General features: G+C 41.8%; 2 protein-coding genes across 5 annotated transcripts in view; both read right to left on the bottom strand.

Moving 5' to 3' along the window:
- The window catches only part of IFNAR2 (interferon alpha and beta receptor subunit 2), a 39,199-nt gene extending 20,978 nt beyond the window's left edge, over positions 1-18,221 (bottom strand). For 2 of the 4 annotated variants that reach the window (XM_023517420.1, XM_023517424.1), the window contains exons 1-3: positions 18,067-18,221; positions 16,475-16,648; positions 3,655-3,740 (exon numbers count right to left, since the gene is read on the bottom strand). In XM_023517420.1, coding sequence (XP_023373188.1) covers positions 3,655-3,709 — 55 coding nt within the window. In that variant the 5' untranslated portion in view covers positions 3,710-3,740; positions 16,475-16,648; positions 18,067-18,221. Of the gene's footprint in view, positions 1-3,654; positions 3,741-15,047; positions 15,323-16,474; positions 16,649-16,778; positions 16,916-18,066 lie in introns of those variants that run through there. The other 2 variants (XM_023517421.1, XM_012809710.2) reach the window with 2 other exon arrangements.
- A 6,013-nt stretch (positions 18,222-24,234) lies between these two features.
- Positions 24,235-24,599, bottom strand: LOC100946237 (cytochrome c-like). Its single transcript, XM_012809683.2, has one exon. It carries the CDS (start codon positions 24,597-24,599, stop codon positions 24,282-24,284), a length of 318 nt encoding a protein of 105 aa, XP_012665137.1. The 3' UTR covers positions 24,235-24,281.
- Positions 24,600-26,575: the final 1,976 nt, after the last annotated feature.

Below are 26,575 nucleotides of genomic sequence, written 5' to 3' on the forward strand. Positions count from 1 at the left end.
CAACAGCAAACGGTCTACGGATTATGTCCTGAGTAGACTGCAAATAAGATCCATTTAGGAGCTGACACCAACAATTAGCATGCACAGACCCTGTTCCACTCTGATATTTCCACTTAAATATATGTGGGAACATGGTCATTTCAGTAGATGCAGAAAAAAAATCTGATAAAACCCAGCACCCTTTCATGATAAAAACTCCCAAGCAATGGGTATAAAAGGAACATATCTCAAAATTATGAAAGCCATATGTGACAAACCCACAGCCAACATCATTCTGAATGGGGAAAAGTTGGAATCATTCTCCCTATGAATGGAACAAGACAAGAGTGCCCAGTGTCACCACTTTTATTCAATATAATATTAGAAGTCTGAGCCAGAACAATCAGGCAAGAGAAGGAAATAAAGGGCGTCCAAACTGGGAAAGTAAAGGTTAAACTATCCCTGTTTGCTGATCTTTTATCTAGAAAACTCTAAAGACTCCACCTAAAGACCCCTGAATTGATAAATAAATTCAGCGAAGTCTCAGATTACAAAATCAATGTATGCAAATCACTAGCATTACTGTATATTAACAAAAGTCAAGTGGAGAATCAAATAAAGGACCAAGTACTATTTATAATACCTACAAAGAAAATAAAATACCTAGAAAAACACTTGGCTTGGCGCCTATAGCTCAACCAGCTAAGGCGCCAGCCACGTACACCTAAGGTGGCGGGTTCGAATCCCCAGCCCAGACCCGCCAAACAACAATGATGGCTGCAACCAAAAAATAGCCGGGTGTTGTGGCGGGCGCCTGTGGTCCCAGCTACTTGGGAGGCAGAGGCAGGAGACTCGCTTGAGCCCAGGAGTTGGAGGTTGCTGTGAGCTGTAATGCCACGGCACTCTGCCCAGGGGGACAGCTTGAGGCACTGTCTCAAAAAAAAAAAAAAAAAAAAAACACTTAACAATGGAGGTTAAAGATCTCTTCAAGGTGAACTTTAAAACACTGACAAAAGAAATCCCTGATGACACAAACAAATGGAAAAACATCCCCTGCTCATGGATGGATTAATAGAATCAACAGCATTAAAATATCCAGATGGCCCACTGTGATTTATAGATTCAATGCAATCCCCATCAAAATGCCAGTGTAATATTTCACAGATTTAGAAAAAATAATCTTAAACTACATTTGGAACCAAAAAAGACCCCAAATAGCCAAAGCAATCTTAAGTAAAAAGAACAAATCTGGAAGCATCCCATTATCTGATTTCAAATTACACTACAAGGCTACAGTAACTGAAACAGCATGGCACTGGCATAAAAGTATAGATATAAATGAATGGAACAGAATAGAGAACCCAGAAATAAAGCCACATACCTACAACAAACTGATCTTTGACAAAGCAGACAAGAACATGCACCAGGGAAAGGAAGCTCTATGCAATAAATGGGGATGGGAAAAGTGGACAGATACACACAGAAGAATGAAACAGGACCCTTCTCTCTCACCACACACAGAAGTTAATTTAAGATGATTAAAGACTTAAATGCATGTCATGAAACCATAAAAACTGGAGAAGAAAATGTGGGGAAACTCTTCTAGATGTCAGCCTAGGCAAAGAATTTATGACTAAGATCCCCAAAGGCAAATAAATATAGCAACAATGAAAGTAAACAAATGTGACTTAATTAAATTAAAAAGCTTCTGCATAGCAAAGGAAAAATCAACAGAGTAAACAGATAACCTACAGAATGGGAGAAAATATTCACAAACTATACATCTAACAAAGGAATAATTTCCAAAATCTATAAAGAAGTCAAACAAATCAGCATGGAAAAAAGGCATCAAAAGATGAGCAAAAGACATGGGCAGAATTTTTTCAAAAGAAGATAGATAGGCAAATGGTTAACATACATATGGAAAAACACTCAACATCACAAACCATAAGAGAAATGCAAATTAAAACCATAATGAGATATCACTTTACCCCTGTTAGAATGGCTTTTATTAAAAAGTTCCAAAACAACAGATGCTGGTATGGATGCAGAGAGGAAGGAACATTTAAACAGTGTTGGTGGGACTATAAATTAGTACAACCTCTATGGAAAACAGTGTGAAGGTTTTTCAAAGAACTAAAAGTAGACCTACCATTCAGTCCAGCATCTCACTGTTGGGTATCTACCCAAAGGAAAAGAAGTTATTTTATCAAACCTGCACTCGAATGTTTATCACAACACAATTCATAACTGTAAAGATGTGGAATTCTAAGTGCCCTTCAACTCATGAAGGGAGGGTGCCAAAAATGTATACATATTTTAAGAGATGCTATCTAGGTATTACTTTTTGTTCCCTATAATCAGAGGTATCTGGACACTGATAGTAACCACATTGAGCCCCTCTTGTCATTGCAGAAGTCACATGTGACTTGCATTCATCTCATTCATCTTTTGTTACTGGTATAATTTCAGTATAACAATTTCTTTTTTTTTTTTTTGAGACAGAGCCTCAAGCTGTCCCCCTGGGTAGAGTGCCGTGACATTACAGCTCACAGCAACCTCCAACTCCTGGGCTCAAGCGAGTCTCCTGCCTCCGCCTCCCAAGTAGCTGGGACCACAGGCGCCCGCCACAACACCCGGCTATTTTTTGGTTGCAGCCGTCATTGTTGTTTGGTGGGTCCGGGCTGGGGATTCGAACCTGCCACCTTAGGTGTACGTGGCTGGCGCCTTAGCCGGGTTGAGCTATAGGCGCTGAGCCAGTATAACAATTTCAATAGTTTTTTCCTTTCTTAAAATGTGTATACCTCTTTTTGGCACCCTGTGTACACTCTGTACACACACACACACACACACACACACACATCATGGAGTACTACTCAGCTTTGAAAGGTAGTGACATAATGTCATCGTGCATGAAATTAAAGACCATTATTCTACGTGAAGTATCTCAGGAATGAAAAATCAAACACCAAATGTTCTCACTAATAAGTGGGAGCTAATGGATGGGTACACAAGGGCACAAAGTGATGTAAAGGACATGAGAAATCTAGAAGCGGGGAGGGCAGATAGGTGGCTGTGGGTTAAAAACTCACCTATTGGGTACAATGAACACTCTTCTGGTGATGGGCACACCAAAAACTTGGACTTAAGCATTATACAAGTTATCCATGTAATGAAAACACTTGTACCCCTCAATTAATATTTTAAAATTTAGAAAAAAGAAAAAACATATATTTGGGCAATCTTTATACCAAAAAGAATTTCTTTGTTTTGTTTTAATAGTTGGGCTGGTTGAAGGAGCGTCCGGAGCAGCAGTTACCCAGTCAGAAAAATTCTCAGGGTATGAATAAGCATGCTTCTAATTAATAAACTTTAAAGGTAAAGACATTACCAAAGATGAGGGAAGAAGAAAGAGTATTAAGAGAAATCACTCTTCAAATCACATCCGAGATAGTCCCTCTCATTGAGCCTTGTGTCACTCTTGGTTATTTGTTTGTTTTCCTAAAATTAACAGTAGGGCCGAAATCCATATAGAATCTAAAACACAGGTTTCCTGTCTACTTTCCACTTAACCCCTGACATTGGGCAGTTGATACTGGGTCTCAGCCGGGTTCTCAGTGACAGTGACATCATAGGCTTGCTCCTACAAGAGCAAAGATAAAAAGTAGCACTTACCCATGAGAATCAAATTAAGTGATTTGATGTCTAAGGCATTCTGGCTCAAATGCATCTTTGTTATTTTTTAAGTCTTTTCTTTACATCTGAAAAAAATCAACGTTAGAAGATCAAAATTCTGAAGGGTTTAATTAAACTGCAAAGATCAAAATTGAGGCGGGGGTGGGGGGTGATAATGAAAGACCAGGAAGAAACAGTAACATCTCTGGCTCTCGGAACTGGACCATTTACCCCATTTATTTTTAAGCAGCCTCCTGGGCTCACATCCCTCCCTGGTCAGGGAGAAATTTTATTTTATTTTATTTTTATCTATTCATTTATTTTTTGGGACAGAGTCTCACTCTGTCACCCTGGGTAGAGTGCTCTGCTGTCATAGCTCACAGCAATCTCAAACTCTTGGGCATAAGTGATCTTCTTGCCTCAGTCTCCTAAGTAGTTGGGACTATAGGTGTCCACCACAATGCCCAGCTAGTTTTTAGAGACTGGGTCTCACTCTTGCTCAGGCTGTTCTCAAACTCTTGAGCTCAAGCAATCTATCCACCTGGGCCTCCCAGAGTGCTAGGATTACAGGAGTGAGCCACTATGCCCAGCCGAGGGAGAAATTTTAAATTTAGCTTTTTGGTGGGGAGAGTGTTTAAAAAACAAACTTTATTCCAAACCTTTACCCAAAAAAGTAGTTAACTCTGAAACATTTATAGTCATAAAACTCAAAATATCAAACAAAAACAGCTTTGTGTGCTTAACCACTTTTAAAAATGAAACTTTTAAGTGGAAACATATAGAGACTCCCACATAATTTGGAAGCCATTAGGCAACAAATATTTAATATTAAGCAAAAAGCACTAAAAATACTCAAATTTAGAGAGAATGCCTGTTCAAGTCTTTGACATGCATTTATTTACACATGAGAAAACAGAAATATGATGTTTTTTAAAATCTGAAAACAGAAATATTTTAATTGCAAAAGAAACCCAGTCTGAATGTTCTTTCTTCACACTAATCTCTCTACCTTTGTTTTATGCCTGCATACCTCTCACTGTACCATACATCTTTTTTTTTTTTCTTCAGTTTTTGGCTGGGGCTGGGTTTGAATCCCCCACCTCCAGCATATGGGGCCGGTGCCCTACTCCTTTGAGCCACAGGCACCATCAGTACCATATACCTTGGTTCAACACAATTGGGTTCACTCAAGTAAACCCTCTCCATCCCATTTCATGGGTCCCATCTAGTAACATTATTCCATACATGTTTGCACAGCCTTATACTAAGTTGAGTATTTGAACAGGTAACGTCCAGCTCAAAAACTGTAAACATACAAAAAAGTAAATAGTGAAAAGGCTTGTTCCCTTTAGAAAACTACTTTTATAGGGTTTTTCTTTTTTCTTTTTCTGGAAAATCCTTCAGAATGTCTTTCTGCGTAAACAAAAGCATATATCCTTAATTTCCCAGTCCCTGTTTTACCTTGCTTTTTCCACTTAAACATGCATATGGGAGCTCTTGCCACCAAGAAGAATTTATTTATTTTATTATTATTTAGGAGAAGGAAAGAGACGTGTATCGCTTTGCCGGCAAAGGAGGAAAAGGGCAGACTATCTCCTGAAACTCCAAATTTCTGTTTGTTTTTTATACAGTTTCATAGGGTTCTGCTTTATGGGCACACTCTGATTTACGTAATATAACCAGTACCCTCGGATGGACATCTGAATCATTTCCATTTTTTTCTGTAAGGAATCCTCTTAGATATGCATCATTTTGCACACATGCTAAAGTATAGCAGATGTTTCAGAAGTAGGATTGTTAGACAGAGGACATATCCCTTGTTGATGGAAAAGAAGCTATACTCTGTAAAATAATTCAAAGAGGCTTATTCTGAGCCAGATTTGAGGACCATGACCCAGAACCACACCCAAGAAGCCTCGAGCAAGTGGATTTGGTGTGGTGGGGTTATGGTTGGTTTTATACCTTTCAGGGAGGCAGGAAGCACAGGTAAACTCATACATCATTATGTGGAAGGTGTACGTTTGTTTGGCCTGGGAAGGTAGGACACCTCAAGGCAGGGCCCACAGGTTATAGGTGGGTTTAAAGATTCTTCGGTTGACAATTGGCTGAAAGAGTTAGGTTCAAATAGGCCAGGAGTCTGCAAAAAGGACTGGTGAGTTAGAATAAGGGTCTGTTAGACAGGGACAAACTACAGGACCCATCCCTACACTCAAGTAGTATGCTGTGTGTCTGAGGCCCTGCAGGTGTGCCTTGCAGAGCATTAGGCCTCTTAATGAGTCCCAAAGGACATCTCTAAGAAGGAAGGGGGACAGGATGAGGTATGTTTGTTCACCTTTCTCATGACTAGCAACTCAGTTTTAGGGGATTCCCTTGGCCAAGACCGGGTGCAATCAGTTAGCCACTGGTGGGAAGGAGCCTTTAGATTTTATTTTAGTTCACACAGTTAGGCTTCCAGCAGGAAATAGCACAATCAAGTTAGGATAAACTTTAATTAAGCTAAGGGACTACACTCACGTTCACTTAACAATGGGAATATGCATACATTCTGAGAATCATGTGGTCAGACAATTTCACAGTTGTGCAACATTGTAGGGCATGCTTATGTAAACCTAGATGGTATCACCTACCATGCACATAGGCTACTTTATAACCTATTGCTCCTAGGTTACCATCCTGTGCAGCTTGTTACTGTATTCTGAATACCACAGGCTGTAGCATGTGACTGTTTAGGAATGTGAGCAGGCTGTAGGTAAACCAAGAGGGGGGTCTAGTGCTGGAGCTCACAACAGTGGGGGCTGTTACCACTCTGGGCTGAGGGGACACAGCCAGCCCAAGGGGACCATGCTAGGAGAGGGCCAAGGAATAGGTATCTCTCCCTCCCTTCACTCATTTGGAGCTCCCAATTAGCTGAACCCAACCAGAAGCCACAGAGCAGGGGGTTGGGGTTGTACTTACACAAGGCAGGATCTCAGGGTAAAGGGCCAAGGAGGGGGAGGAGAGAGTGATGCCTGGAGGGGCTGACTGAAGAGACCGGCATTGTGGTTATGCATCTGTGACTTGGACAGAAACTGCCCAGCTGCCTGCCTTCTTGGGGCTGTACCAATTTACATAACCACTTGAGTGTGTGGCTCTCTCCAGAAACCAAAATCACAGAGTTTATCATCAAGCTCTAAGATTTTTCTCAATTCATAAATAAAACATTGTCTTCACACTAATATAAATTTGGATTTCTCTTATTCAGAGTGAGATCTAGTCTCTTTTCATGCATTTAAGAACTATTTGTATTTCTTTTCCTGTTAACCGCCTGTCCTGTACCTCTGCCCATTTTTCTACTGAGTTGTGACTCTTACTGGTTTGCAGGAGTTTCTATTAAGTATGAGGGAAACTGTGATATGAATCACACCTTTTCCTTGTATACCATTAGAAGTTTCTGAGTTTTATGGCTGTAGAATTAAAGGTATTTTTTTTTTCTTAGCTTCTAGATGTTGAGTCATAGAAAGTCTTCCTTACTCCAAGGTGAGAAAGAAATTCATCAAGAATTTTAAGAAGCCCCAATCAGTCTTGTTCCTGTTCCTCAGACCTTTTGTCCCTGTCCGAGAGACTATGCCCCATAGATTCTGGATATGCTTCTGTGCCCTCAATTCCTGGAGCAATGTCACAAAAATGAAAAAACACCATAAAGGAGCAGACTGAGTTCAAACTAAAAACAACTGAATTTAAAAGTTTCCTTGACTGTCACAGTAACAGGGTTCCACTAAAGTATTCTCATAGAGAAACTCAAGAGATTGCAAGGCAAAATTTCCATCCCTGCCACAGACTCTACTACTCACGAGATATCTAGGTGACTTATCCCTGATACCGTGCCCATTTAGAAATATCTGCTGAGATATCTTGACATGTGATGTCATCTCCCACAGTCACTCCGAAATAGAGGGGTGCCTGGCTGCAAACATTCCCCTAGGGCCTGCAGACCAAGCCTGCAGAAAGGCAATTCCCTCACCCCAGCCTGAGGCCTCTAGTCCCTCATTTTTTCCCTAATGTGGCACATCTTCACTTTTGTTATGTATCTGCATAAACACTCAGTCCCCTCAGCAGCCAAGAAAACACACACACAGTCTCTCTCTTTCTCTCTCTCTCTCTCTCTCTCATAAAAGGCCATCCTCCCCCTCTGGGCCAGGAGACAACCCCTTCTCTTGCTCTGCTCCTGGTGAGCCATGTTCCTCATTAAGCCAGTTGTCTGATAACTATATTTTTACTTGGAAAATCTAATTTTCCATCTTGGCATCCTGCCTGAATTATAAATGGGCCTCCTTGAAGCACTCCCTGATTGCAATTAGATTAGTCTTCCTAAAGCATGGCTCTTGTTAGTCTCATCTCTGTACCAGGGCTGGCCTCCAGGCCCCATGCCCCTGCAGACAGACAGAAGGGTCTCATACTTGTCTTAATGCCCTCCAGGGGCTGTCTTGCAATTCTTAACCATTTTATCTTCCAGTATGTGCTTTGTTAGTGGAGTCTGCTGGGACAATGGAGGCTCTGTGCACACAGGCCACTCTGCTCCCTGCATGCTTGGGGTCCCAGCCCCTGCCTGGCTTCTCTGTATGCCCTACAACTCATGATGCTTTTTGTGGAGGACATCAACTAGGTCACATCAGCAGAGAGTCCCGTTACTCCACTGAAGTCCTCCCGGGGTGGGTGCTGAGGAGGCAGGGTTGGCACTCTAGCCCTATCCCACAGACAGGAGTCAGGGGACAGCTAGCTGCAGGTTGGGGCTGGTGGGGATAAGCCTCCTGGTCACATTTGCCCCAAGTGAGCATGACTGGAGAGGTTTAAAGACCCCTGAATGTGGCCAGCATGTTGTGGGCTGGGAGCAGGGGTGCCTGGGAAGGGAAGCCTGGAGGCTTGACCTCCCCAGAGCTCATTCCTGGCTGAAGTGATGGCTGTGGGGGCAGGAAGAGGATGCCTGGAAGTCAAGTGCAAGGGCATGAGCGCCTAGAGCTGCCAGGGCAGAGGCATCTGTGGACATCTGCATTAGCCCCTCAGGATTCTTGTGCCTGAAGGAAGACGCCTTTGGGTGGCTTTGTACCTGGTCGGGGTGAGGGGGGACCCTTTCTTCCTTCTTATACCCTTCTGGAGTCAGGCTTGAGTTTATTTCCTCTGGCTGCTTCCAGTGAATCTCTCAAGATGTGCTATAAAATACTAATTGTATAATTTGGTGATTCCACATATAAATTAAATGCCCTGATATCAGCATTTAAATCTGGCCTTTGCACAGTATAAAGAAGAACTGTAACATTCATGCTTAATAATTCAAGTGTTTATTATTTTACTTGGAATGACATTAAACAGCAAATAAAAAACACGACAAGTTGAGAGAGAGAGAGTGGAATAAAAGAAAAGGCTTTGTATTTCATTAACACTAGTGGCACTTTTTCTGTTTTTTAAATAGGTAGGTCCCACATTTTTATTTTGGGTGGGCCCTACAAATTATGCAGCCTGCCCAGTCTGTAGTTTACTGGTACCTGACTCCCTGTTCCTTAGGTTAAATTCAGTGCCATCAGCCTTTCAAGTTTTCCCTTGAGTTACTCTCCCACACATGTCCCAAGCTCCAGGTGCCAGATCACTACCTGCTCTTCCCAGGTCTCGTACCAGGGCACTCTCCTTGCCACTTATATTCAAACACTACCAATTTTCAAGTCCTGGCTCCCAAGGATTGGGTGAAGCAATTCTTCTCTGAATTTTAATTGCTCCTAAACAGACAAACAACCCTCAAGGAACGGCTGCCTCGAGTCCCCGAGCATAACTGTGTCTTTTCTTCTATCTGGCACAGCCTGGTGCACACTGCCAAGCCGTCAATGAGTGATGAGTAAAGCGGATTCAGAATATTCCACAAAGACAATTTCATACCTGTTTCTGGAAATTAAAAAAATACAAAAAAGTGTAACAGAAGAAACAGCCTGATGTTTTTTGTCTCTTTTAAAACGTCCCTCATTACTTTTGGAAACTGAAAACTGCCTCCCTGCTGTGGGTGGAGGCTGGGAGAGGCAAGGGACTGTTTTCGCCTTTGTGTGCTTTGCACTACAAAAGATGGGCCTGGAGGCTGGCACCGGGCTGGCAGGAGTTTAAGACCTCCCAGGTGGGCGGAGGTCACGGTTTTGTATTCTGCGGAGGGGACACTAAGAAGCAGTAACTGTAGTTGAGTGGCAAGGGGCTCTCCCTTTTAAAAGCTCTGTGTTTCTGCTTACGGCAAGAAAACTGGTATTTTGAGACGGATAATCTGCCATTTTTCCTCCTTTGCTGAGAAAGTAATAAACTTCTCTTTCCTTCTTTTCAAAAGCCATTTGTTCTTTGTGTTTTTCTAATGTGGCCTTGAGAACAAGTACCAAGCGTCAGATAGCAAAAGTACAAAGCAGAAAGTATCCCTCATCCTTGTGTCTGCCGGCCAGCACCAAGCATCACTAATCTGGGCATATTGGTTTCTAGTTTAGTTTTTCAAGTATTTTTCTTGTTCCTGCAAAAACTCTTCTACATGCTCATCGAAAGGACTTAGAATAATGTATAAAAGAAAAAATCCTACTACCCAGACACTAACCATCACTAGCATTAGACGGCTATAATCTCGTAGCTCCTGTGTATAAGCACACATGTACACGCACAGCCGTACACATGTGGTGTTTGTATCTAAACTTAATTTTATTTGGGAAAAAAACTGAAATAACGCAGAGGGAATTATTGAAATTTTTTTTTTTTTTTTTTTTTGGCCATAGGAAGTATAACTTCCTACAATATCTTTCTAAGGTTTGAAAAAAATTTATAGAAGACATTAGGAAGTTAGAGTATTATTAACATATATCCATATAGTGCCTTTTAATTTTAAACCATGTTGACCAATTCATGCTTTGAAAGAAGAGAATATGAGCATTCTCATAGTTTTCCTTCCATCTTCTTCTCTACTTCCTTATTTATTTTTTGTTCTAGACTTGCAATAATTACATTCTATTCTACCCACAATTTCCACAGACATTTCGTATGAATTCTCCTTTTAATTAGAATGTGTGAGACTTGTTGTTGCTGTTCTTGTTGTTTTACTATTTCTCCAAGCTTGGGTTCTCTACTTTGATTTTTATCTCTTAATTTGCTATTTCCTGGATTTTGCTAGTCAGCAGTTTTGTTTTGTTTTTCTCCAAAAAGAAGTCATGGGCTCTGAATTCCCTTTTTTCTTCCAGTTCTTCCAAATACTGTCTTGGGAAAAGTGCCCCCCTCACCTCCCATTTTCTCTCAATTGTTATATTCTGGTACATTCTGACCTTTAGCGCTGGACTTCAATCTGAGGCCTGCATGGTTTTGTTTTTCTGTGCTTTACATTTTCTTCATGGTTTCCTAAATGATTCTTTTTCTTTGAATTTAACACATTGACGGCCACACGAGTTGTATTTAACTTACATTAGTTTTGAGCCTGAGGCCTCATGAAGCATATAAAACTCACAAGCCTCTTGACTAATAAAATACCATGGCACCAAGGCAAAATTTTTTTTCCAGTGTGTCATTCAATGTATTAAACCATTTAAAGAGATTTCAGTGCTTGAGCATTCCCATATGAAGTTTTCTGGAACATTATGTTCTTGTGGCCTACAGACCATTTTTCTTCTTCATTTCAGTAAGATTTCCTTTGTCCATTTTTTATTTGCATTTTCTTCCCCCTTTATTGGTTTCTCTACATCAGGGATCCCCATTATCTGAAGGTTGTGTTTTGTCTGTCTCATCAGAGCGTTTCTAATTGCCTTATTCTTTGTGTCTTTTCATCTCCATCCTTCGGGCTTACATCAAGCCTTTCCTCTATTATTTTGATTTTTAGCAGTATTTACTCTGCTCTTTGCTCTAACTTATTTCTTCTGTGATTGTTTTTTTATGGTCTTCAATTTATTCCCTTTCATCTCCATTTAAAGATTTTTCTCATCTTTGAGTTTATTTTACTGAATTCATATTTTTGCCAAGTTGTTGTAGGGTGTAAGGTAATTGTAAGGACTTTTTTTTCTGTTCCAAGAACAATACTTTCTTTTCAGTAAGACTCCTTGTAAGCTATGGTGTTCTTCCCTTTCCTTGACTTCCCCCTTACTGCCCCCCAACCATTTCTGTTTACCTTGCCAGTACTGTGCCGGCTTTAGCCACTGCCACTTCCTATTGAACTGGTGTGAAATCTTGACTTCCTTTTGACAGTTGTACCTGCTGTCAGCGAGTTCTGTATAGCCTAGGCAACCTGAGCCCTGCTGTCTCCTGGAAGATTTTGTAAGTGTCCAGTAAGCGGGCTCACTATCTTTGGGGTAGGGCTGAGGTGGAATCCACCCGTTTCCTGATTCTGGGCAGACTATTCCTGCCTGGCGACTCCTCACCTCATTCACCTCTGCCCAGGGGAAGGGCCTGTGCTCGTTGGTCAGAAATGGGAAAAGCTAAGTATGATGAGACTCAGTGTTTGCTTCTTAGGAAGAATTTTATGATTTTTGATGATTTGCCAGTATAGTTTCTGGTGGTTGGGAAACACTTAGATTTTAAATGCATTTTTATAAACTTGAGAATTAAAAACAAACACAAACAAACAAAACCCCGCAATTCTTCAGGATACCTCTCCATGACCCAGCTTGCAAAACCCTGTCTTGTGTGGTCACTGAGTATTCTTATTTTCCTGTTGGCTCTGGAGATAATTTTAGGTGGCTCCAAACTCTTCCCATCCTACATAAATCCCTTTGTTCCTCTTTTGTTTTCCTTACCTCTTAAATCGGCCAACTACCTGTTTTTCCTTTACCCTTCCCTGAATTGCACACTACGCCTTTCACTCTTCCAAGGAAGAAGGACTGTTGGGGAAGGTGCTGGTGAGCTCTGCTCCTGCTCATGGATACTTGAGGAATTATAAAATGCACTTTTCCATTTCACATTTGAGTATTTCTGAAACCAGATTGCTCTGCACAGTGACACGGTACAGTGTGATGGACAATGTTTTTTATTCGATTACATAAAATGAAAGTGTATCTTAGAATCAATGGCATTTCTAGTTGAGTTTCAGGTTTTTTTTTTTTTGTAGAGACAGTCTCACTTTATCACCCTTAGTAGAGTGTCATGGGGTCACACAGCTCACAGCAACCTCCATCTCTTAGGCTTCGGCGATTCTCTTGCCTCAGCCTCCCGAATAGCTGGGACTACAGGCAACAGCCACAATGCCCGGCTATTTTTTTGTTGCAGTTTGGCGGGGGCTGGGTTTGAACCCGCCAGCCTCGGCTCGGTATATGGGGCCGGTGTCCTACTCACTGAACCACAGGCACCGCCCAAGTTTTAGTTTTGATAAAATAATGAAATCAAAAAGTATTCATGCCATTGACTCTTTGCTAGTTAGGAGGTTTATAAATGTAACAGGAAAATGAGCCCCATGTAGCTCTGTGTGGACAAGTGTGACTGGTGGAATCTATATTTTAATAAATATTTCACTTCTAAGATAGTACCATTTGTCACATGACATGAAGCAAATCTCAGGCAGGTTTTCTTTAATTTGTAAATAAATACATGAGAAACTTCAGAGGAAATACAGGTAAGAATAATGAATCATTCAGATTTTTAATGACCTAAAATTGAAGAACTTTGTGGAACTGGCTTGGTGCCTGTAGTTCAGTGGCTAGGGCACCAGCCACATGCACCGGGGCTGGTGGGTTCAAATCCCGCACGGCCTGCCAAACAACAACAACTACAACCAAAAAATGGCTGAGTGTAGTGGCAGGTGCCTGTAGTCCCAGAATCTTGGGAGGCTGAGGCAAGAGGATGACTTGAGCCCAAGAGTTTGAGGTTGCTGTGAGCTGTGACACAACAGCACTCTATGCAGGGGAACACAGTGAGACTCCGTCTCAAAAATAAATAAATAAATAAATAAACAAACAACTTCCTCCAACTATAAAACTTAAAAGTTCAAGGCAAAACCTGAGACAAAAACCTATCAAACTTTACCAGGGTGGCGCCTGTGGCTCAAGGGAGTAGGGCGCCAGCCCCATATGCCGGAGGTGGCAGGTTCAAACCCAGCCCCAGCCAAAAACTGCAAAACAAAACAAAACAAAACAAAACTTTACTAATCATTCCTAAATTGCTAGGAAAATTTATGAGACGTTTTACCTCTTAGGGCAGATTTTGGTACGGTTTCTCACCACCACCACCACCACCACCGGGTTTGGGTGGACAGCGCACTTAGAAACCTCAGCACATCCCCCCCTCCCCTCCGTGGTGTGTGTGTGGGACTCTGGTTGGGTTCTTCTGGTGGCAAGCCAGCACCTCGTGCCATGGCCCTGCTGTGACCCGAGGATGCTCAAGCATGTCAGTCTAGTTTCAAAGACATTTTGCCAAACACAACAACGTTCAAAGAAATATTTTTTTTTCACTAGGGTCTAGGACATTTTATTAGAATCCAAGTATTAATATATCATAGACAAATAAAAATTGTTTTTACCCCCATTAATACAACATAAGTGATTTTACATTCAACCTAGATACTGGGAGTAACAAATCCTGCTGCCTACAAGTCTATGACTTTCAAGTATTTTCCACCACATGATTCTCTATATGGTACATAGCCCTTATTTATGAGAGGGATCCAAATATTCCTTTTGGCTCACAAATCAGACAAATATTAAAAGAAAAAGGCGGTGAGATACACAGAGTTTCTCAATAAATAAATCGCTAGCCAAACAAAACACTGATGGACCCAACTTCGGTGTAACGGGATTGATTTGCTCAGGGTTGAAATGCAAGCGCTCAATAGCTCTCAATATTCCCCCAAGATCTCAATATCTCATCCCTCCCGGTCACCCTGAAAGGGGTCTACCCCTCTGTCTCAGCAGCCATGGCCCCTCGCCCCTTCCTACCCCTCCACCCGCGGCTTCTCAGTGGTGTATCTGGAAGGATGTGGGGCACTTCGGCCCGAGGCGTCATTCTGTGACCTCTCTCCCACGCGGGAAAAAGAGATGGTTAATCCTGGCGGCTTTCGGGGCGGCAAGCGGGCCGGAGACCCCAAACCGAGGCCAGGGCGGGTAACCCAGTTTTGTAAGGCGGAGTGGATCTGGAGGAATTTGACAGCCCTCAAATTTCTCCACTCACATCATGCAATGGCAAGTGCCCCGGTGTCCTGGGCACCCTTAAACTGCCCGGAGAGCCGTGGGGATCGCTGGGCGTTCACCCAGAGAGCAGCACGGGCTTATCCGCCGACGTCCCCAGGGCGGACCCGCAAGGCAGCCAGGGGAGGAGCCCGAGAGGAAAGGAAGCGGAGGGGGATTCCGGGAAACGGCTGCAGGGAGGCCGCGTCTGCTCCATAGTCAGCTGCACCAGCGGTCCCCTCCCCGGGTCCTCTCAGCCCCCTACCTCGTTACCTTTGCAGTTTCGCCCCGCGGCTCCCCTCAGAGATGCCAGCTTCAGACCCCTCCGCACCGGGGTTCGGCGCTCGTGCACCGGACGAGCCCTGCTGGCGGCGTCCCGGGCAGTAGCAGCCAGAGACAGGCAAAACCTATTGGCACGGTCGGGCTGCGGCCCACGGACTCAGCTAGGGAAGGTGCCTGGCTTGCTGGCCGCCGGGGTGTCTTTCCCACCGGCAACAAAGCCTGTAGCGCGGGTGCGCGCGCCGGGCGCTGGCCAGAGAATCTAGGTCTCGGCGCTGGCACAGAGCCCCGCTGCCCAAACCCCCGCTGCCCAAACCGGGGGTGGGGCCAGGCCTGGGGGCGGAGCTAGGGGCGGGGCGCGGAGCTGGGCCCGGGCGGGGCGGGGCGAGGGCGGGGCCGGGGGCAGTGCGCGCCGGAGGAGGGTCGGAGATACAACGTCTGTTAAATTACTAGGGTCTGTTGTAGACGTCTGCTCCCAACTAAAACCTGCCTCTGCCAAATAAGCACCTTAGATAAAGGGATAAAGTTTTTTTTGGCTGTTTTGTTTACTGCAGCATTTCCAGGGGCGGGCATTGAGAAGACACTCAAAAATTTGTGGAAGGAATGAATGAATGAATGGAAGAGCGAATAGGTTGCGTCCTGGCTCCCCCACTTATTACTTACATAAACCTCTGTGATCATAATTTGCCAACCAATAAAATAGGGTTAAAAATACCCACCATTGAGTAAATGTAAATATCATTCTCACCCCCCTTCGCTGTGGGTCTTTCCTCTGCACCCTACCCTCCTCCAGCCCCCTGCCAATCCATGTGTTTTGGAATGGGGGGAGGAAAGAGATAATTCTTCAATAGTTTGTTTACCTCTTATTCATACCATGTCAATTTCCAAAACAATATGAGATAGCTTTCAGTAAAATGTATGTATATTCTAAACACTACGGTTACTAAAATGGGAATGTTAAAATCTTCTTGAAGGAGAAGGAAAAAAACTACACCACCCCCCACGGTTATTCTAATCGAGCATTCATTTTCACTTTAAGCTTTTTGGTCTCTTAGGAAAGGGAGGCGGAGGAGGTTTCATACTGTTTATAGATGGAAAAAAAGGACATTTTTTATCCATGACATCAAGTAACATATGCTGATCTCTTTTGTAGGCTAGGCATAGGTGAACACAGGCCTGCCCCTCAAGTAGCCTTCGGCAGGATTCCCATCAGCCCCTTAAGATCTGAAAGGAACTCATCCAGCATCCTCTTCCCTACAAAAAACATCCAACACTGAAAATACTTTCAGTCACAGTTTTAGAGAATTTGCAGAAATAGTCTGTGAAAATTGGGGGAAAGCTAATGCAAATGTCCTGGCTGTATTGCCTCTACCCTTTTATATAAACATGTATGTCAAACATGAAATGTATCAAAATGTTACCTGTGACTTATTGCAGATTGGCCAATGGTAGGTGATTTTTCTTTTCTTTTCTTCTGCTTTCCAAGTGTTCTACAGTAAATATTTTTCCATACATAATCTGGAAAATGATTTTTAAAAACAAGCACAGTCCATCCTGAGATGCAAAGGGTTTGGTTGGCAGCTGTCATTCCACTCCTGCAACAAGAGAAAAGCTGAATAAACTAAAACCCAACAACTCTTCTTGTTTCCCTCAGTAAATTGAGTCACAGGGCAAACTGAAATCCCCAAAAACTGGAAAACAGAGAAGTGCAGAGAAGCCTCTAACCCTGTGATCCCCAGTCCCTGGACAGTGGACAGGTACTGGTTCATATCCTGTTACTGGTGTCACAGCAGTAGGTGGGCGAGGGACGTTTCACCTGTACTTATAGCTGGTCCCCATTGCTTGCATCACTGCCTGAGCTCTGCCTCCTGTCAGGTCAGCAGCAGCACAGGATTCTCATAGGAGCATGAACCCTACTACTGCAAACTGCACATACGAGGGATCTAGGTTGTACACTCCTTTTGAGAATCTAACGCCTGATGAACTGAGGGGGAGCTGAGGCAGTGATGCTACCATCAGGGAGTGGCTGCAAATACAGGTTCTCTTCTCTTGAATCATCCCCAAACCATCCCCTCTTATCTGTGGAAAAATCATCTTCCAAGAAACCTGTCCCAGGTGCCAAAAAGGTTGGGGACCACTGCTTTAAACCACTGGAAAACATAAACAATAATTAGCTAATTGTTAAAGACTGAGAATGGACTAGCTTGAAAGTTAAAAATTCTTGCTGGCCTAGTCTTAGTGGGAGGGTCCCTCCACTTTCATGAGTTTTACTCCAAGGAGCCTTGCCAGGTTCTCATGGTAAAGAACAGAGAAAAACTCCCTTCTGTTCAGCCCCAGGAAGGGGTAAAATAACCATTTTGAAATATACCCAGACTGTTTTGTAACAAAAACCTGTCCTCAAGGAAAATTACTTTACCAGAACCTAATCTGACCTACCTGAAGGGCAAATAGACAACTCAACCCCCTTTAGCTTTTTCGTCTAGCAAAATTAAAGGAAAAAGGAAAGAGAAACTCCTCTGAAAGTCACAGTCCAGAGACTCAGGCCCATTAAAAAACAAACAAACAAACACACAAAAAAACACCTGAGATATAATCAAAAGGCTATAGAATATTTTCCCTTCTCAATATCTTACTAATATGTCAACAGGACTCCAGGATAATAACAGTGGAATATAACTTCACTTACGAAGCTATTTCTAGGAAAATCCAAAGACAACAAGGGAGGCAAAAATGAGGACAGTAGGTAAAACTAAAGCCTCTGACACTTACAGCTACAGCAAACAATAAACCTAATTCCTAACACTAGAGGACTATCTATCTACCTCAGTTCCTATTACCAAATACATTATGACTAGCTTTTAACAAAAAAATTACAAGACATACTAAAAAGAAGGAAAAAACCCACATAATTTTGCAAAGACAAAGCAAATTTTGCAAAGACAAAGCAATCTTAAGAATAAGGCTCGGGTATGACAGAGAATTTGGAATTATCAGACCGGGAATTTAAAATTACCGTGAGTAATCTGCTAAAGGTTCTGTGTTATTGTAGAAAGGTATTTGGTCTTCATCCTGGTTCCTGACATAGAGCTTCTAAATTTCTGTAATTTCCTGAGTGATAGGGATGATAGGAGCTCTAATGAGGCTACCTTTAGTGGGCCCCTACATAGCCCTGGGATGGGGGCTGGTCATAAAATGACTAAGCCTTATTATCAACAAAGCCTAGAACTTCCAGCCCCATCCCTCCCCAAATTCCCAGGAAGAGAGAGGGACTAGACATTAAGTTAATAATTAATCATTCCTACATGATGAAAGCGCCATAAAAGCCCCTGAACAACAGTGTTTGAAGAGCTTCAGGTTGGTGAACACATCAAAAGGCTGGGATGGTGGTGCGCTCAGAGAGGGCAGGGAAGCTCACCGCCCCTTTCCCCGACTTTGCCCTGTGCATCTCTTCCAATTGGCTGTTGCTGAGTTGTATCCTTTATAATAAATCATTAATGATAAGTAAAGAGCTTTCCTGGGTTTTGTGCATAGCTGTTCACAATAGCTGTTTTTGATAGATGTTCTTTATGAAGTTGAGGATAACTATCCAAAGTAATATCAGCAGCAAAGTATTGGATGATTATAGCTTAAGGAAAATTGCAATGTATAGTAGCAATGTTATAGAGATGAGAGGAAGAAATTGGGAATATCCTCTTATAAGGCACCTGTTCAGTACCCAGTGGTATAGTGTTCCTTGAAACTGGACTTAGATTAGTTGCAACGCCTATTACAAGCCCTAAGGTGATCACTAAAAATATGTTAAAAAGAAGTATAATTAATACTCAAGGAAAGAAAGTGGGATCATATAAAAATGTTCAATTAAAACCGGGGAAATCAGAAAGAGTAGAAGATAAACAACAGCAACAAACCAGAAAACAAAGAACAAGTACAATAAATGGAAGATAGTTATGATGGATATTAATCTTAACAGTATCAGTAATAACTTTAAATAAATGCTCTAACTGTACCAATTAAAAGACAGAGATCAAAAGAGTGCATAAAAACAAAACAAGAACCAAGTACATATTGTCTATAAGAAACCCACTTTAAATATAGTGATACGGATAGGTTAAATTTAAAAGAATGGAGAAATATCTGACATTTTAGCATTAATCAAAAGGAAGCAGATTTAAGAACAGAGAAAATTATCAGGGTGTAAAAAGGGGGACTAGTGCTGGGCATGTGGCTTATGCCTGTAATCCCAGCATTCTAGGAGGCTAAGGCAGGAAGGCCACTTGAGGTCAGGAGTTTGAGACCAATCTGAGCAAGAGTGAGATCCCATATCTACTAAAAATAGAAAAATTGACTGGATGTAGTGACATGCATCTGTAGTTTCAGCTACTCCTGGATGCTGTGGCATGAAAATTGTTTGAGCTCAGAATTTGAGATTGGAGTGAGCTCTGATGATGCCACTGTACTCTAGCTGCGGTGACATAGCAAGGCTCTGTCTCAAAACGTTTTTTTCAAAAAAGAGCATTAGTGGGTGGCGCCTATGGCTCAGAAGGGTAGGGTGCCCCTCCCATATGCTGGGAGTGGTGGGTTCAAACCCAGCCCCGGCCAAAAAAAAAAGGGGCATTAGCTAACAATAAAAGAATCAATTTTCCAAGAAAGTATAACAATACTTAATGTTATACTTTGTTATACTTGTTGTTATACTTAATGCACTTTAGCAACAAAGTATCAAAATACAATACATGAGGCAAAAATTAATAGAACTGCAAAGAGAAATAGACAAATCCACTATTATAGCTGGAGGTTTCAACATCCCTTTATCAGTAATTGACAGATCCAGCATAAAGAAAAATCAGTAAGGACATACGTAGTTGAACTGCCCAGCATCATCCATCAGCTGCATCTAATTGACATTGATAGACTGCTTCATCCAACAACAGCAGACCTATACTCACAAGCTCACATGGAACACTCATTAAAATAGCAACCTTCTGGGCCATAAAATTAACATTAACAAATTTGAAAGAATGGAAATCACTCAAAGTATGCTGTCAGATCTTAATGATATTAAACTAGAAATTAAGAGCAGAAAGGTAGTTAGAAAATCCCCCAACAGGCCAGGTATCATGGCTCAAGCCTGTAATCCTAGTGCTCTGGGAGGCCTAAGCTGGTGGATGGCTTGAGCTCAGGAGTTGGAGAACAGCCTGTGCAAAAGTGAGGCCTGGCCTCTACTAAAAATAGAAAAATTAGTCAGGCACTGTGGTGAGTACCTGTAGTCCCAGCTACTCTGGAGGCTGAGGCAAGAGGATCGATTGAGCGCAGGAGTTACATTTTGCTGTGAGCTAAAACACCACCACACTTTACCCAGGGTGATAGAGTGAGATTCTGTCTCAAAATAGTAATAATAATAACAATTATAATAAGCTCTAGGAAATTGTAACGATTGTTTACAAATACTCATCCAGTGTATTCGATTCTCGTATGTGTTCAGAACACACAGTATTTTTTCAAAATGAGCTGATAATGGTCTTTGTTTCAGGAAAAAAAATCTGGTCTGGCTTTCACATTCATTTCTTTGCTGTAAAAATAAAATCTGTCTGAGAAGGAAGTTACAAGTACTGAAAAGGAGAGACTAGAACTAACCCTATGATGTGGGGTTAAAATTGGAAGTGTTGACATGAACACATGATTTTCTACAGACGGGTAGATCCACAGACAGATGTAAATACAGATACGAATGTGTGTATAAATGTTTTCCCTAATCCTGGCCTATGAGATATAAGTGTGTATGTGCACACCCCACCCCAGCCCCATGCCCACCCCCGCAACCCTTGTGCCCTGCCCTCAGCAAAGCCGGACAATACTCAAATAGTGATGAACTTGCCTATATCTATCTTTGACTCTAGATTAAGGAGACCAGATGTCCTGCTTTTGGCGGGACAGTCCTGATTTTTAACAACTTGTCCCACATCTGGTGGCGTTTTTAAAAAGTCCCAATTTTTGGAAAGAATGCACGACAAGCTAGGGAACAGCGGGAGAATGGGAAGGGAATATACCGAAGAGGTTAATGTAACTCCATTTGGGAATGAAGAGGTTAATGTAACTTCATTTGGAAATGAAAAAACTAATATAAATTCCCTACTCCCCTCCTGGGCAAGGTTGCCCAGGTGGACTGGTGCCCCACTCCTTTGAACCACAGCCGCCTTCCTATACATAATTTTTATTAATGTATTATATTGGTAAATTGTACTTATGTTGAAATTTAAAAAAATATATATTACAATACTATTTTTGTGTTCTATGAAAATTTTTGTTGCTCCATATAGATTAAATTTTTAAATTTTTAATTAAAAACCTGCCCCCTCCTCCCAGTCAATGGTGTCCCACTTTACCAATGTTAAAATCTGGTCACCTTACTCTAGATATAAGTCCTCAGTAAAAGTAATAGGTTCCTTGGAGAAAGGGCTGATTCCAAGTCAGGGGCAGAGAAAGTACAAGGTAAATTTGGAACACCTACTTCAGGAAGGCAAGGAAGTGCCTGGTGAAACTTGAAGGGGGACACAGGATAAGATGGATTATCATCTCAATCAAAGTTAGTTTCCTGATCTTTTTTTTTTTTTGGTTGTATTGTAGTTAGGTGGAGCAATGTTCTTGTTTATAGGAAGTAAATAGAAAAGAATTTAGGGGTGATGGGGCACCGGGTAATTCCTCAGGAAAAGGTTTTTTGTGTTATAGTTCAACTTTCCTATGAAGTTTGTGATTATTTAAAAGTAAACAGGTATTGACGACACACAATGATGACATCAGGGAGATAGATAATGTCAGGCCTCAGTAAAAAGGCACCGGGTGAAGTGTAAATTTCTGGGTGCTCAGTAGAGATAGAGCTGGAATGTTAAGCAATCAGTTGCATTGGGTTTACCTAAAGTACAGACAGAGAAGCGGTCGGAGGGCTGGGGCCTAGGTTACTTCCACATTTAGACAGAGTTGTGAAGTCAGGATTCTCAGAAACATAGAGATTAGAGGTCACATAAGCCAAGAGGAAAGAATTTCTCAAGAACGAGTGAGTGATCAACTCTGCTGAATACGGCTGACAGGACAAGCAAGGATGAAGAAGTGACCATTAGCCTTTGCAACTCACAGGTGCCAGTAACCTCTTGACAAGAGCTGGTTCAGTACAGCCCAGGTAGAAAGTGTGATAGGCTAAATAACGGGCTCCTGAAGATGTCTATGTCCTAGTCCCCAGGACCCGTAAATAGATTATTTAGTATAGCAAAAAGTATTTTTCAGATGTGATTAAATTAAGAGTCCTGAGATGGGGAGATAATCCTGGATTATCCAGGTGGTCCCAAAGTCATGTCAAGGGCTGCAAGAAAGGGAGGTAGGAGGATCAGAATCAGAGAAAGAAGGAAAGATGGAAGAGGAGGCCAGACGTAAGGGGAGGCTGTGCTGCTGCCTTTAAAGGTAAAGGATGAGAGGCCACAAGCCAAGGAATGCAGGAGGCCTCTACAGGGTAGAAAAAAGTGAGGAACAGATTTTCCCTTAGAGCTTCAAGATGAGTGTGGTCCTGACAGTACTCTAAGATAATAAATTTGTGTTTTTTAAGCTACTAAGGTTGTGATCATTTATTACAGCATTGGTAGGAAGCTAATACAGAAAGAGAGGCTTGGGGGAAATGGGAGGCTAGGAATGAGAGAAAGCAACTTTGAAGAAGTTTTCTTGCATGAGCGAACAGAGGAATGAGGTGGGCTGAGGGGATATTTTTCATAATTGTTTTAATTAATAGACTTCCTTTTTTAGAGCAGGTTTAGGTTTACAGAAAAACTGAGTGGAAAGTCTAGAGAGTTCTATGCACCTCCTCTTAACTTCTCTATGCTGCACTCTGCCGATTCCCCTATTATAAACATCTTGTATTAGTGCAGAACATTTGTTAGCATTGTTCAATAATGGATACATTATTATTGACTGAAGTTCATAGTTTACATCAGGGCTCACTCTTCCTGTTGTAAGTTCTATAGGTTTTGTTAAATGCAAAATGTCATGCAACCACTTTTATGGTGTCATGCAGCATAGTTCCTGTCAGGGTGGGAATTTACAGTGTGGAATGAAAAAGAATTCTTGACACAAAGAATAGTTTTAAGAAAGAAGGCTCATTTCATTTCATTTTAGAACAGTCTCACTCTGATGTCCCAGGAGTGCAGTGAAGTCATCATAGCTCACTGTAACCTCACATTGCTGGGCTCAAGTGATTCTCTTGCCTTAGCCTGCCAAGTAGCTGGGACTATAGGTGCCCTGAACAAGGCCTGGGTAATTTTTCTATTTTTAGTAGAGATGGGGGTCTCACTGTTCCTCAGACTAGTCTTGAACTCCTAAGCTCAATCAATCCTCCTGCCTTAGCCTCCCAGTGCGCTAGGATTATAGGCAAGAGCCAGTGCACTTGGCCAGAAAGTTTATTTTACTTTGGGGGACTGGAAGGACATGGGATACAAAAGAAGGAAAGAAGAAGTGCTGGCCCCAATGGCACAGTGTTTTTTTTCTTTGGTAGTAAATAATTCAAGTTTAATTTGCCATTTCTTGACATATTGACTTTTAAAAGCATGACCTTATAGATTGTCTATAAAATAAGAGAAATGTTAAATATTCTTTATTTGACCATAAACCATAAACCACACTAAAATGCCTGTTGATAAATAAAAGGCAGCATTTTAGTAGATCCAGGGAAATTAGATTGGCATAATAAAGATCAAAAGTACAAAGTAAACATTGCTACCTTCTCTTCAGCCCTCACCTTTAACAGGCTAACGAACACCAATTAAAACATCAGTGAGTCTTGCTTGGTTCTGAGACCAAGCAAGTGAGGGGATTTCTCCAGTATTTAAATATATTCACATAATCAGTTATAAAATCTTAATATAAAACCAGTCTTCAATAGGCTTTGGGATGGCAATTGACTACCTTTGTGAAAAGGTAAACATCACTGATTAAATCTGAACATATCTTTAGAAATGGAAAACAGTGATTACATTTACTGAACTGGAATCACTATCAAAATCCAAAAAACCGATCATATTCATTTAAGCACAAGCCAGTCTCAGTTAAATTGGGACTGTCCAACAAAAATAGTCTGTCACTCATTCATGATCTGAATTCTGGTAAATGAGACCAATCAAATTATGGTACACATAAAAAAAAAGCCATGAGATATTTCTCTTTTGTAATAAATAAGGCAATGGCCAACTATTACTCATTTGTAGCTTTTTTGAGATAATCTATCAAGTCTGCCCTTTCTCCCTTCTTCTTAACGCCAGCGAAGATCATTTTTGTTCCAGGGATGTACTTCTTGGGATTCTCCAAATACTCCATCAGCGTATCCTCTCCCCAGGTTATGCCTTTGTTCTTATTGGCGTCTGTGTAAGAGAAGCCAGCAGCCTGACCTGTCTTCCTCCCAAAGAGACCATGGAGATTTGGCCCAGTCTTGTGCTTGCCTCCTTTGTCCACAGTATGGCACTGGGCACACTTCTGAACAAAAATCTTTTTGCCTTTCTCAATATCACTCATATTTAATTTTACTCTTTGGTTGCTGACAGTACCAAAGTTCCGAGCTAGAAGCTGGACGCCCCACTCTCAGTCCAAGGACACGCCAGGCTGCGCCTATGTCGGCACAGTGTTTTTATTGGGAATTAGAAGGGGTAAAAAAGTTTATCACTACTGATAGCAGGACACAGCTGTGAAAATGGCCGCCTTCGTGTTTTTCCTTTTCCTCCCTCTCTTGTGCTTGTGGCTGCTTATCAGGGTCCTTGGAATGTGGTCTGGCAGATGTGGGGAAAGGGTCATGCTCCTTCCATCTTCTCAGTTCTTTTCAGGAGCTATGAAAACAAACTCTCAAATAAAACAATTTAAGCTACAGGTGGTTAATTCTGAAGACAAGGAATTGAGCTACAGGTGGTTAATCAAAGGGCTGTGATCTTTCCTTTTTTCTTTCTGTTAGATAGTTTATTTTTCTTCATTACATAGTTTATTAGCAATGCTATCCTTTTTGTTACACTGTCCTAATAATCCTCTGCACTCTTCATTCCATTCACTGAGATTTGAGCCAGAGGGTTCCCCAGCCCTAACCCCTGGCAACACTGATCTTTTTACTATCTTGATGGCCTTGCCTTTTCCAGAATGGCATATGGTTGGAGTCATACAGAATGTAACCTTTTCAGGTTGCCTTCCTTCATTTAGCAAAATGCATTTAAGCTTCTTCTATGTCTTAAAAATGACTTGACAGCTGTTTTTTAATGTGGAATAATATTCCATTGTCTGGATGTGCCACAGTTTGCTCCTCATTCACTTAATGAAGAAAACCTTAGTTGTTTCCAGTTTTGGCAATAGTGAATCAAGCTTAAAGTTTATGTTTGCACAAAAACCTGTATGCAGATGTTTATGTGTACAGACATATAAGTAAATATAGAAATCAACATGAATATCTGTGTTTAGGTGTTGTGTGAACATAAATCTTAAATTCATTTAGGCAAATACCAAGGGATATGATAGCTTAAATTGCTGGATCATATCTTAAGGTATGGCTAGATTTGTAAGAAATTGCCAAACTATTTTCCAACACAGCTATATCATTTTGTATTTTCACCAGCAATGAATGAAAGTTCTTCTGTTTCACATTCTCCCCCAATTTGGCGTTGTCAGAGTTTTGAGTTTTAGCCATTCTAATAAGTATGTAGTGGTATCTCTTTGTTTTAGAGGGGTGGGTATTTTTAAATTGGCATGTTCATAGTCTTTTGAGAATGATCCTCTGGAGAACGAAATATTGAAAATTGGGAAGAGAGGAGATAAGGGCAGGAATGAAGTCATGGAGATGGGCTGGGGGAAGTCCAGGAACACATGCAGGGGGAACTTTTCAATATGGGTAGGACTTTGTTGGCTTTTAACTGGTGAAAGGAAGGCAGAGGGAATGCATAGGTATGGAGGCAGAGGGTAAGACAGCTTCTAGCGATGTTATCTGTGGAGAATAAGGTGTGTGAAGGGGATTTGTGAATAAAGAACATTCTAAATGTGGAATACTCTTCCGTTGATGAATTCATGATGCAAGGTGACTCAGTGAAGGTATTTTTCTAGGCTGGAGGGGGTACTGATGTGGGCTTGATCCTTCTCTTCATAAGTACTACACCTCTATCACTTTCTACTTTCCTGGAAGATCAGTGCAAGGAGAACAAAATTAGGAGTCTGGAGAACTGGATATGATCTCAACTCTGGCAGGAGTACCTCAATGGTCAAGGTTACTTCTGAGGCCGATGCTCAGTTCTAGCTTCTTCTTGGCAGTTCTAGCTGAAGCTCCTGATAAGCTATGCGCTTGCCCTCAAACTTGCACTTGTGAACACAGTGGGGGCTAGTTCCTTCCCTGAGTCTCTGACTGAGAAGCCACAGACCTTAGTTTGACCACACTTACCTCCTCTCTTTTGGTTGCTTCCTCCTTAGCCCAGGCAGGTGGAAGGAAGGGTAGCAAGGAGGGGGTGCTTGGGGTGCCTCTTCTG

The sequence above is a fragment of the Otolemur garnettii genome, unplaced genomic scaffold, assembly GCF_000181295.1.
Source record: "Otolemur garnettii isolate 467f Iridium unplaced genomic scaffold, OtoGar3 scaffold00111, whole genome shotgun sequence".
In the NCBI taxonomy this organism is placed as follows: domain Eukaryota; kingdom Metazoa; phylum Chordata; class Mammalia; order Primates; family Galagidae; genus Otolemur; species Otolemur garnettii.

What these genes read in the sequence shown, in the direction of transcription:
- LOC100946237 (XM_012809683.2), bottom strand. Translation starts at nt 24,599, where the DNA reads ATGAGTGATATTGAGAAAGGCAAAAAGATTTTTGTTCAGAAGTGTGCC.